At 41.8% G+C, this 13071-nt stretch overlaps 2 protein-coding genes across 3 annotated transcripts in view; one reads left to right on the top strand and one right to left on the bottom strand.

Annotated features, from left to right (window-relative positions):
- LIMD2 (LIM domain containing 2) overlaps positions 1-13071 on the bottom strand; it is a 42867-nt gene that overhangs the window by 27658 nt on the left and 2138 nt on the right. The window contains exon 1 of one of the 2 annotated variants that reach the window (XM_056548201.1): positions 2052-2174. The exons of the other annotated variant lie outside the window; for it this stretch is intronic. The gene's annotated coding sequence lies outside the window, so the exon portion shown is untranslated. Of the gene's footprint in view, positions 1-2051; positions 2175-13071 lie in introns of those variants that run through there. 2 annotated transcript variants of the gene reach the window in all.
- The window catches only part of RNF113A (ring finger protein 113A), a 31803-nt gene continuing 26368 nt past the window's right edge, over positions 7637-13071 (top strand). Inside the window, exon 1 of the mRNA XM_056548199.1 lies at positions 7637-7670. Coding sequence (XP_056404174.1) covers positions 7649-7670 — 22 coding nt within the window. The 5' untranslated portion in view covers positions 7637-7648. The remainder of the gene's footprint in view (positions 7671-13071) is intronic.

Below are 13071 nucleotides of genomic sequence, written 5' to 3'. Positions count from 1 at the left end.
GACCGCAAGAGAGCAAATCGAGGTCTAGTAAGAAGCTTAGTCTTCCAATGTCTTCTAAACTATTGGACAATATATTCCATTTTGGCTAAGGCTTCTTTCACACTACAAAATTACTCCGTTTTAAACATCCGTACGAAGTTCCGTCTGAAAATCAGCTGTAAAACGGCAGTTACAAAATCCTATACGGCCGTTAGAAAATCCCATTATAGCCTATGGGATTTCTCTAATAGCCGTTTTAACCCGTTATTAATAATGGCCGTTATTTTGTGACGGATGATAGTAACGGGAGAATTAGTGCATGCACCCTATTCCTCCCGTTCATTCGCCCATCACAAAATAACGGCCATTATTAATAACGGACTATAACGGGTTAAACCGGCTATTAGAAAATCCAATTATAGTCTATGGGATTTTTCGAACGGCCATATAGGATTTTGTAACTGCCGTTTTACAGCTGATTTTCAGATGGAACTTCATACGGATGTTTAAAACGGAGTAATTTTGTAGTGTGAAAGGGGCCTTATTAAAGAGCCGAATTCACTAAGCCGCGACTTCCGCACCTCTCGCGGTAGCTCTGGCTCAGTGTATACATTACAGTTAGACGGCTTCTATATTTATGCCCTAGACACAATGGCTGGAGATCCCTACGTCATTAAGAAAGACATTGGATCAGACCTGTGGTAATCAATCTGAACCTGTATTATTATGAATGTGTGCTCTATAAAGAAATAAAATAAATCTATATATATATCTAGGAAGGATGCCACAGCTCTACCTTTCCTTGTGAGATAGATAGATATATATATATATATACACACACACACACACGTCTATATCACCACAACCACATCATTTATATTATATATATATATATATATATATATATATATATATATATATATATATATATATATAAACACACACACACGTCTATATATCCACATATATATATATACTACACACACACACACGTCTATATATACACATATATATACACACACACGCATCTATATCACTATATATATATATATATATATATATATATATATATATCTCTCTATCTCTATCTATCTATCTCTATCAACATATACAATGTACTTTGCAGCCAGAATGACTCTTTAACCCATTGTTTCCCAACCAGGGTGCCTCCAGGTATTGCAAAACTACAACTCCCAGCATGCCTGGACAGCCAAAGGCTGTCCAGGCATGCAGGGAGTTGTAGTTTTGCAACATCTGGAGGCCCCCTGGTTGGGAAACACTGCTTTAAACCATAGGATGGGAACAAGGCGAGAACAGAAAGTAATAGACCATGGGTTTCAGTCATATAGATGTCAGGGCGTAGTGGCGGACATCTGCTGGTACATTATATCTGTACACGTGTCTCTTATTACCATCTGTGCTGTCAGGGGTAAAAAAAAAAAAAAAAAAAAAAAAAGAAATAAAAAATAAAAAAAAAACAACACAAAGATGTATATATGCAAAACACAATACAAACTGTTCTGCAAGCCTGATTGCACAGTCTTGTCCAGTCTAAGGACATGAGAAGATGCAGCAGAGGACCGTTAGCTAGATGTAGCAGAGCCGAATACACCAGAGAGTCAAGCAAAGTTTACCAAATATAGCACTATAGGTAAAACCTAACCCAATTGTGATCTAGCACTTAAAAAATTGTCTCTGCTCCATCTGTCACTGAATAAAGTTTTCTCCCATCAATGGATGGATGCCTAGATTTTCCCATTGTCACCGGTAGTGAGATTTTCCCTCGTTCCCTATAGACATTCTGGTCCTATGTATAGCTGCTGGTCATATCCGATTCTATCACAAGGCCCATTGTTTTTTTTGCTTTGCATCTGCTGCTATAGCTTTGCATGGTGTATAGCTTGAAGTTGGTTTAGTGGTCCTGCTTTGCATCTTGTGATGATAGTCTCTCCATTCTCCCATTGTCTGCCTCTGTGTAATGGTTTGTATATAGGTAGAATATGGCTGGGTACATTTTCGGTGATTTCTGGACCAATGACTGTATATTCCTGTATAATGCTCATTGCACTCACCTCATTCCCGGCCACCCTGGCTCTGAGATGCCGCTTCCTGCTTGATTTTTCTCTCTCTCTCTCACAGCCCTGTTCCTTTGTGTGCTTGTTTCATGCAACAGCCTTCCACCCTCCCCCTCTTCCTCTCCTCCCCTATTATCTCTCTCCCTCCATCCCCAGCCACCCTCCCCCCATTGCTTCTTCTCAATACTCCTCCTCCTCTTCTATTGGACCCTCACAGCCTTGTCCTCCTCCCCTCCTTGCTCTCTCTGTCCGGTTTATCTATCCCTTCTGTCTCCTTATCCAAAAACAAAATCCGAACATGCTGGAGGCTCTCCACCCCTCCGCATGGTGAAAAGCATCAACTTAAAATACCATTTTTTCTATTATATATTATTCATTTATGTTATTAAAAAGGGTATTCCAGGAAAAAACTTTTTTTTTTTTTAATATCAACTGGCTCCAGAAAGTTAAACAGATTTGTAAATTACTTCTATAAAAAAAAATCTTAATCCTTCCAATAATTATCAGCGGCTGAAGTGGAGTTGTTGTTTTCTGTCTGGCAACACTGCTCTCTGCTGACATCTCTGCTCGTCTAGGGAACTGCCCAGAGTAGAAGAGGTTTGCTATGGGGATTTGCTTCTACTTTGGACAGTTCCCGAGACACGTGTCATCAGAGAGCACTTAGAGAGAAAAGAACAACTCAACTTCAGCAGCTAAAAAGTACTGAAAGGAATAAGATTTTTTAATAGAAGTAAGTTACAAATCTGTTTAACTTTCCAGAATAGAACTTCAGAATATAAAAATTGTCCCCCATACTGCCGGCAGTAAAAAAATAAAGATGTACATACCTTCCTTCGCTCCCCCGGGGCCTCCGGTAACCATCTCCGGTCTCCGCTGCGATCCTCTTCCTGGTTGCCGGTGGTCGGATGAGTCATACAGCGTTCAGCCAATCACCGGCTGCAGTGAAGTCAGACTCGGCCGGCGATAGGCTGAGCGGCAGTGTGAAGTTTTTGGCCCCGGCAGCAGGTGCCGGTGTAGTGAAGAATTGTGTGTCTTTAAGTGTTCTCACACTGCCGCTCAGCCTTTCGCCGGCCGAGTCTGACTTCACTGCGGCCGGTGATTGGCTAAGCGCAGTATGACTCGCCGACCACCAGGAAGAGGATCGTGGCGGAGACCGGAGCCGGTTACCGGAGGCCCCGGGGGAGCAAAGGAAGGTATGTACATCTTGATTTTTTTTTTACTGCCGGCAGTATGGAGGACAATTTTTATATTCTGGAGTTCTCCTTTAATCCTTTCAATAATTATCAGCTGCTGAAGTTGAGTTGTTGTTTTCTGTCTGGCAACAGTGCTCTCTGCTGACAACTCTGCTTGCCTCGGGAACTGCACAGAGTAGAAGAGGTTTGCTATGGGCATTTGCTTCTAAATTGGGCGGTTCCCGAGACACGTGTCATCAGAGAGCAATTAGACAGAAAAGAACAACTTAAAGGGGTACTTCGGTGAAAACCTTTTTTCTTGTAAATCAACTGGTGGTAGAAAGTTAAGCATATTTGTAAATTACTTCTATTAAACAATCTTAATCCTTCCTGTACTTATTAGCTGCTGAATACTGCAGAGGAAATTCTTTTCTCTTTGGAATGCTCTCTGATGACATCACAAGCACAGTTCTATCTGCTGACGTTATTATAATAAAAACACTTTATTTATTGTTGTCCTTAGTGGGATTTGAACCCAAGTCCCCAGTACTGCAAGGCAGCAGTGCTAATCACTGGGACACCATGCTGCCCTTAGCATACATCTGCTATGCACGGTTGCTAAAATGGACAGAGATGTCAGCAGAGAGCACTGTGCTCGTGATGTCATCAGTGTTCCAAAAAGAAAGGAATTTCCTCTGTAGCATTCGGCAGCTAATAAGTACTGGAAGGATTAAGATTTTTTAATAGAAGTAATTTACAAATCTATTTAACTTTCTGATCTATAAAAAAAAATAAAAAGTTTTTTTCCTGGATTACCCCTTTAATGGTCTATTCACACGTACAGTATTCTGTGCAGGTTTGATGTGCAGGATTTTCTGCTGCAGATTTCAATGTAAACTGAACACAGCTTGAAATCCTGCGCATCAAATCTGCGCAGAATACTGTACGTGTGAACAGACCCTAATAGGTGTTTTTTGTAAGGCGATCTGGACCTATAGACTATTGTATCATTATGTGAACTGACAAAGGATACAAGTGATGCACGACTTAGACAATGTGATGTGACAGTCACATTCTATAGAAGTCAATGAGAATTGCTGGTCCACTGACTCCTATAGGGAGCAGGGTGCTGAATGCGGGATAGGGACAGGTAGGTGGAGTACGTGTCTGTTTAGGGCACCAAGTTATGGGCTATCTAGCTGATCAGAGAGGTCAACTGTCCATCGTGTGAATGGATCCGTAGCGCTGTTGCGGTTTTGTTTGGAAGTCCTATAGATCAGTGGTCTCCAACCTGTGGACCTCCAGATGTTGCAAAACTACGACTCCCAGCATGCCCGGACAGCCGTTGGCTGTCCGGGCATGCTGGGAGTCGTAGTTTTGCAACATCTGGAGGTCCGCAGGTTGACGACCACTGCTATAGATAGTGAATGGAGTGGAGGCTGGGCTTGCTACTTTATAGACAATTTACCTCAGTTTTTGTGATCAGTGGAGGTCCTTGTAGCCGGACTCCCACCAATCTATGAATAGGGGGTAACATTTGATTTTGGGGAAAAAAAAAAAAAAAACCTTTAGGGTACGTTCACACGTAGATTAGAAGCTGTGCTCAGTCATGTAGTTTACACTGAAATCTGCAGCAGAAAATCCTCTGCAAAAAAATCTGCGTACTTGTGAACGTACTCTAAATGAGAGAGTACAAGTTATAAAGGCAAAAATTAAAAATAAAAAAAACTTTTAGGAGCGAAATACCGTATGTAGGTTGATCAATGAAGCTGGGTTGACTGTCCATTTGCCAACCATCATACTTAGGCTGGGTTCACACCAAGTTTTTGCAATACAGGTCCCGCATCAGGTTTTTGATAAAAAATAAAAATAAAAAATAAACGGATTCCCCAATGCCTGACTAAACTGTATCAAAACATGTGTACAAATTTTTATCTGTATAGGGTTCAAAATCGTATACGGTTTGAAAAATGATGTCCGGTTGCATCCGTTTTTAAAGAAAAAAAAAACTGCGGTTGCAGTACGGTTTTTAAACCGGAGTCAAAACCGTAGTTGACCACGTTTTCGTCTCCGGTTTAAAAACCGTACTGCAACCGCATATGTTTTTTTTTTTTTTTTTTAACATGGACGTCAATGGGAAACGCACATGTAATACAGTTCCATACGGGAAGCCGTATACAGTTTTTACTTTGCACATGCGCATTAAAGTCCCCAGCCAACACCCCTCCCATTAAAAATGGACAAAATTATCAAAAAAGCATTTTATTTTTTTTTGTAAAAACGGACGGAACTGTATGCACTTTTAAAAACAGTATACAGTTTAAAAATGCATACGGTGAACCCAGCCTAAGCCACAGTTTTCTGTCCGGAAAAAAAAAAAAGTATGGTTTAAAAAACGGAGACAACCGTAAACATTATGGTGCATACGGTTTTGAATGGGAAGTCTATAGGCACGGTTTTCAGTGCTTAAAGGGGTACTCCACCCTAGACATCTTATCCCCTATCCAAAGGATAGGGGATAAGATGTCTGATCATGGGAGATTGCTGGGGTCCCCAGCAGCGGGACCCCGGTGATCAGACATATTATCCCCTATCCTTTGGATAGGGTATAAGATGTCTAGGGTGGAGTACCCCTTTAATGTTTCAGATGAAGTGGTCTGTCTTGGGTCAGCTGACTTCCTGTAAACTACGTGATGACATCATTACCTACCAGATCCCTCCCCGCTAGCTCACAGACTCCTCCCAGCTCTACCTGTATACTGCTGCTGCAGCTATCTTTATAGGATATGTATACAAAATAAAAGTAGTAGGTGAAAATGTTACTGCAATTTCACAAATCTTAAATTAATATATACATGATTAAAACACTGTAAAAAAAGATACAAAAAGGCAGTAAAAAAACATAGCCTGAAGACTTGAAATTTTCCTAGAACACCTCAATTGTGATTACAGGTCAAATCACGTTTGCCTCATGTTAATAATTATGTAAAAGAATGTATGTGAAAATGCTAGAGATGAGTCTTCGAGTATGACAAAGGAGAAATCCGTTGAAAATTAACTTATCCCCTATCCACAGGAGTAGCTGATCACGGGGGGGGGGGGGGGGGGGGGTCCATCCGCCATCTCCTGAATGGCCCATGATGTTCTGTAAGGAGCTTGTGCTGCAGGAGACACTTGCTCCATTAATTTCTATGGGAGTGCCGAAAAGACCTGAGCATCATCGTCGCTACCCGCGATCTGGAAAGGGGATAAGTTAATTTTCGCTGGAGTTCTCCTTTAAACCTCTCCAGTACTTTCTTTGATTACAACCTTAAAAGGGGTATTCCCCTCGAAAACCTATTTTCAAAATTAACTGGTACCAGAAAGTTAAACAGATTTGTAAATTACCACAGTGCTCTCTGCTGACACCTCTGTCCAGAGCAGGAACTGTCCTGAGCAGGAGAGGTTTGCTATGGAGATTTGTTCCTGCCCTAGACAGTTCCTAAAATAAAAAAAAGAGGTGTCAGCAGAGAGCACTGTGGTCATTCAAAAAGAATTTCCTTTGTAGTTTACAGCAGCTGATAAGTACTGGAAGGGTTAAGATTTTTAAATATAAGTAATTTACAAATCTGTTTAACTTTCTGGTACCAGCTGATTAAAAAAAAAAAAAAAAAAAAAAAAAGGGGGGTTCTCCAATGCCCCAGCGTCCGGAACATTTTGTTCCGAATGCTGGGTGCAGTCAGCGAGGGTCGTGACGTCATGCACACGCCCCCTAGTGACATCACACCATGCCCCCTCAATGCAAGGCTATGGGGGGGTGGCACACACCCCCCTAGTGACGTCACACCACGCCCCCTCAATGCAAGTCTATGGGACTTGCATTGAGGGGGCGTGGCGTCACTAGGGGGCGTGTGCATGACGTCACGACCCTCTCTGACTGCACCCAGCATTCGGAACAAAATGTTCCGGATGCTGGGGCAGTGGAGTACCCCTTTAAAGCAATGTCCCCCAAGCTGCAGCTCTCTAGCTACAATGCCCATCATGCCCTGAGAGGCTTTCGGCTTTTGCAGCAGGTTGGAGAATCGCTTTTTAGGTACATCTAATAGTTAAATCATCCTCCAACTTCCATCGCTCAATTCCCATCCTGTCCGGGGGGGGGGGGGGGGAAGGGCGCGGATGGGGGGGGTAGTCTATAGAAAAATGTACAGAACACACGCTGATCCGTCTATAAATGAATGAACGATAGAAACCCTGTGCTGTCTGGCTGCTTTATGCACAGAAGGGGCAGCAAATGCTTTGGTTTCCATGGAAACCAAATAGATGCTCCCATTATCCAGAGACAGTTACCATGGAGATCGAGGGTGTCGCGTTCCAGACAGGTGTATGGGCGAGAAAGGAAACCGTGGTTGAAGGTGAAATGATGCTGTGAATTGGAGGAAATTTATGACGGCTTGCAAAATGCTAGGTTTCTGGCATTAAAAAAGTTGCAAATTTTTGCACAGACCTCTCAAATTTTTACGCAAAGCACTAAAAAGTAAAAAAAAAAAAAAAAAAAAAAAAAAAAAAAGTCTGCAGACCGTGGGCTACTTTTCTAGTGTTATAGGGGCACTTCACTAGAAAACATTTTTTTTTTTTTAATCAACTGGTGCCAGAAAATTAAAAACGGGTTTGTAAATTACAAACTTAAAAAGCTTAATCCTTCCAGTACTTATCAGCTGCTGTATACTAAATAGGAAGTTCTTTTTGAATTTCCTTTCTGTCGGACCACGGTGCTCTCTGCTGACACCTCTGTCCATGTCAGGAACTGTCCAGAGCAGGAGAGGTTTGCTATGGGGATTTGCTCCTGCTCTGGACGGTTCCTGACATGAACAGAGAGCACTGTGGTCAGACAGAAAAGAACTTTCTCTGGAACATACAGCAGCCCATAAGTACTGGAAGGGTTAAGATTTTTAAATACAAGTATTTTACAAATCTGTTTAACTTTCTTGCACCAGTTGAAAAAAAATAAAAATAAAAAAATATATAACTTCTCCAGTGGAGTACCAAATAAGCATTGACAAAATCCTCTTTATATTTACTGCAGATTTTCTGACAAATTATAAATTGACATGATGCAGATTTAAAATCCTCATTGGTCAATTTCTGTAGGGATTTTGCCCAATTTTTTTCACGGCTTATAAAAAAGGCTATTTCTTTTAATAGTTGGTCACAACACTGATACTGTACCACACTATGGATTTTCTGCATGTAAATCTGCACGGAAAATCCACAGCCTATCCATCCCATGAGAAAGTACCCTGAGACGGTGTTTTCCAAACAGCATGTCTCCAGCCGTGGCAAAACTACAACTCCAAGCATGCCTGGATAGCCTATGGCCGTCTGGGCAGCCATAGACTGTTAGGGAGATCATTCTGCAGTGAATTGTAGTTTTTCAGCATCTGGAGGCACCCTGGTTAGGAAACACTGGTCAATTGATTACAGCACAGCATAGAAGTCAGCAGATCTATACTTAAATGGGTGGAGTGGCTGATGTGTGGGAGGGAGAAGAGTGACATCCCACTTACAAACAAGGAATCCTGGAACTTGTAGTTGGAGGGAGGGAACTTCAATAGCCATTTCACAAAATGCATTATAGTGGAAACACAACATTTAGCCCTAAGACAAGCATGTATTTTTCTAACCATGCCCATTAATATCTGGCAGGTAAGTACTAAAATCACTTTATGGTGGATTACTGTATTGAATTTACGAATGGTTTAAATGTTGCAAGAAACAAAAAAATCTATGTGGTAAGAGCCTGTGAAACCTTTGGAATCCACAGAATGCTTATTCTATTACAGATTACTGCAGACATGTTAAAGAATTTCTCCCTCGACATCAATGAAGAAAAAACATAAAAGCTGCAATAAAATGCCACATATGGATGGACCCTAAGGGTAGGGTAACGTGCCGTATTTTGCTGCCCATTGACTTGAATGGGTAGAAAAATATGCACCAGCAAATACACAGTGAAATATGGCACGGGTGACCCTACCCTAAAAGTCAGTAACTTTTAAATGACCTGACACCCTAAAAAATACCTAAAAGTCATCCAATGGTGTAGTGCTCCCATGCAAAATGCTAGTGTTCATACTCCCACTGATGATCAGTCATCTTGGTCTCCAACTAGAAGATAAGGAAGAGAGCAGGGGATCTGCTTCATAGCCAAGACTCCCACAATAGGATGAGGTGGTGGCTATGGAACGGTGAAGTCTGCCATTGTCTACCAACATACAGTGATCCCTCAACTTACAATGGCCTCAACATACAATAGTTTCAACATACAATGGTCTTTTCTGGACCATTGTAAGTTGAAACCAGACTCAACATACAATGCTACAGACAATCCAGATCTGTGAAACTTGTCAATGGCTGAAAGAACTGACCAATCAGAATGGACATTCACTGGTAAAACCCTTGTATTACTGAAGTGTATGCACTGACTGGTGTCTGGTAGCGCCCCCTACAGTACAGGGAGGTATTACATATTCTTTGCACTTTATCTGTACCAGGGTTACCTGCTCCTTTGGACACCAGGTGAGGGCGACTCCATGTTACTTTTTTAGGACACTGCGTGTACTGTACAGAACCCTGAAGAAGCTCCTGTCCTCCACATAGATCAGTGTTTTCCAAGCAGACGGCCCCCATCTGTTTCAAAACTACAACTCCCAGCATGCCCGGACAGCCTTTGGCTGTCCGGGCATGCTGGGAGTTGTAGTTTTGCAACAGCTGGAGGCTCCATGCTTGGGAAACACTGACACAGACAGTGATTACAGCTCCCAGCAGATCTTTCTTTCTTTTATATATAAGGATTTGCTTTATCTGTATTACTTATCTACTTATTTTTCTTTAATCCTCACTTTTTCCTATTTTTTGGATGACATTTTGGTGCCTTTAGAACCAATTACCAGGTTTCCATAGAGTTCTGGTCTCAACATACAATGGTTTCAACATACAATGGTCGTCCCAGAACCAATTAATATTGTAACTTGAGGGACCACTGTATATCAATATTATGTTACACCCTTGTAGTATACGTTTACATATATAACAAATGAAAACTTGTTAGTTATTACTTGATCTATGATAAACTATCACCCTTGCTTGTGGGGCACTACCACTGTAACCCCCCAGAATACCCTTCTGCACTCTGCAATATCTGCCAACTCTTCCGTTTCAGCAATCCTGTTCTCCACTTCTCCTTTGCATTGCTCTTTACATGCCGACACCATGTGAACACTTAATTCTTTTTTGGGGTTTTTTTAAACAAAAAGAGGAACTATTCAAATAGTGTAAAATAGAAAAATAAAAAAGTGTTGTGGGTCCTCCACCTAAATTTATCTTTACAGTAATATGGTTACAGGGGACATACAGAAAAAGAAACACACCGACTCTTTTTCTCCAAAAACATTGCCACACCTGTGTCTGCTATTGCTCTATTGAAGTAGATAAGGCAGCGCTGCTATACTTTTCACAATCCTTTAATAGGTGTGGTGTTGTTTTTAGAAGAGCGCAGCCTTTTTATTAATGGGGTTCTCAAGTTTAGGAAAATGTATCCCCTATCCAAAGGATAGGGGATAAATGTCAGATTGCGGGGGTCTAACTACTAGGACCCCCTACGATCTCCTGCAGGGCGCTCCGGCTCTCCTGGTGCATGCGTCCTCTATGCATCTCTATGGGAGAGCCAAAGCACTGTACACATGTATCTCCGGCTTTCCCATACAGATGCATGGAGGGGCCGCTTCATGTGGTGGTCGACACAGCTCCGTGCATGGGGAGAGCTGGGGCAACATGCAGGAAATTGTGGGGGGTCCCAATTGTTGGATTCCTCGCGATCTGACATTTATCTCCTATCCTTTGAATAGGAAATATTTTTTTCCCTAAACTGAAATACTCCTTTAATACCATTAAAACTGCAGTAAAATACATGTAAAGCATCTATGGCATGTCCCCCCTTAACCCAGAGCCATGTTATAAGTAAGCAGTAACACAAGTGTGAAAGCACTTGTCATGAGCTGTATACACACACACACACACACACACACACACACACACACACACATACACAAACAAACACACACACACAAACAAACAAACACACACACATACATACACAAACAAACACACACACACACACATATATACAAACACACACACATATATTACACACACACATACATACATAAACACACACACATACACATATCCACACATACACATACACACACACTGCTCTGTGCCATGTTATTATTTTGAAAATGTTTGTATAAAACTGGGTACTGTGGTATAGATGTACCAAGATGTCTACATAAAATATAACTTTTATTATCATTCCTATTAAAAAACATATAAGTGACCCCATTGATGAGATGCGACTAGATACAAATGTGCATAGATCAGAGTAATCAAACCATAAATGATAATTAACATTAATGTTGAAGTACCTGATTTATATAAAATAAGGGTGATGTATAGGAGTACATAACAGTGGTCAATTGTGGAGAGAGTTATTTTGGCTTCTCTCTCTACCCTCCTAATATTCACCATTAGGGGAAAGCCATAAGTGATGTAGATAATATTTCCCTACTTCTGGTCCTTCAGCTAAAACAATCCCAAGCTGTATTGAACATAGCTAGGGCACTCACCCTAATAAGGGTGATGCTTGTACCTCAGCCAAGAGCAGTTCAGTGTGAGATGGGCTGTAATTGGCTGAGACCGCACACTCCCCATTCAGCTCACAGCACTGAACTCTACAGTGTGAGCTCTGACCAGCAGCTGCAAAAGGGAGCAGAAATATTCAACACTATGCACTGAAGGCATCATGACTTTACAGTCTAGTTCAGCTAAAAAAGAAAGGGAGCCGAAATATTCAGCTCTATACCCTATGCTGAGCTGAGGTCCCACCTGCATTTCCTGACTTTTGTCTGTGCCAGGCTGCTGCAGGAGACAATCTTCCAGAGCATACAGCAGCTGATAAGTCTGGGAATGCATGAGTTTTTAAATAGAAGTAATTTACAAAGCTGTTTAACTTTATAGAGTACCACTTTAAACGTAGCCTGTCATCATAAAACTGGTATAGGCAGCGCGATGCCGGGACACTATGAATTACTCTCATACGTTCTGGCGTTTCAGAGAAATGATAGTTTAAATATGCCCCCAAGTCATGGGTAGTATTGGAGGTGGGTCCTGGCCCCTACCTGTGTACAGGGAGATAGGAGCCATGCAGTACTGGCGGGGAGGAGAGCAGCCACCTGCCCCAATGACAGGTTTCCCGAGTCCTAGGAGCATTTAAAATATTACTGTCAGTAGTGATTTCTCAGTAATCTGCTGTGTGGCAAAAAAAAAAAAAAAAAAAAGGTGCTAAAAAGTTGCACGCAACGTGCATGTGACCTTTTTTATGTGCCAAACCACCACATAAAACCCCGTCTAAATCTCTCTATAAATTTCCCGGCATAAGCGCTGCCTGCAGTTTGGGCAGTATAAAATTAGCGACAGGTTCCCTCTAAAGAGGTTCCTAGTAGGGATGCATCGAAATTCCGGCCACCAAAAATTATCAGACGAAAATGCCCCTTTTGTAATTTTTGGCTGACTGAATTTTCCGCCGATAGTTTCGGGGGGCATGGCTTAACCCTTTCCCAACCCATAACATACATGTAAATCATGGTTTGGGTGAGAACATGACATGGGTCTGCGTTATAAAGAGGAGATGCCTGTTGCTATCAGCAGCTGACATCTGCCTGTAATGACGGACATCGGAGATTGCTCCTATGTCCGTCATCGACCATACCCGGCAGCCCCCTGTAGATGGGGGCCGCCGCTAATAGCAG

The sequence above is a fragment of the Hyla sarda genome, chromosome 12 (assembly GCF_029499605.1).
Source record: "Hyla sarda isolate aHylSar1 chromosome 12, aHylSar1.hap1, whole genome shotgun sequence".
In the NCBI taxonomy this organism is placed as follows: domain Eukaryota; kingdom Metazoa; phylum Chordata; class Amphibia; order Anura; family Hylidae; genus Hyla; species Hyla sarda.
The sequence above is the reverse complement of the archived record's forward strand: the minus strand, read 5'-3'. Positions and strand labels throughout refer to the sequence as shown.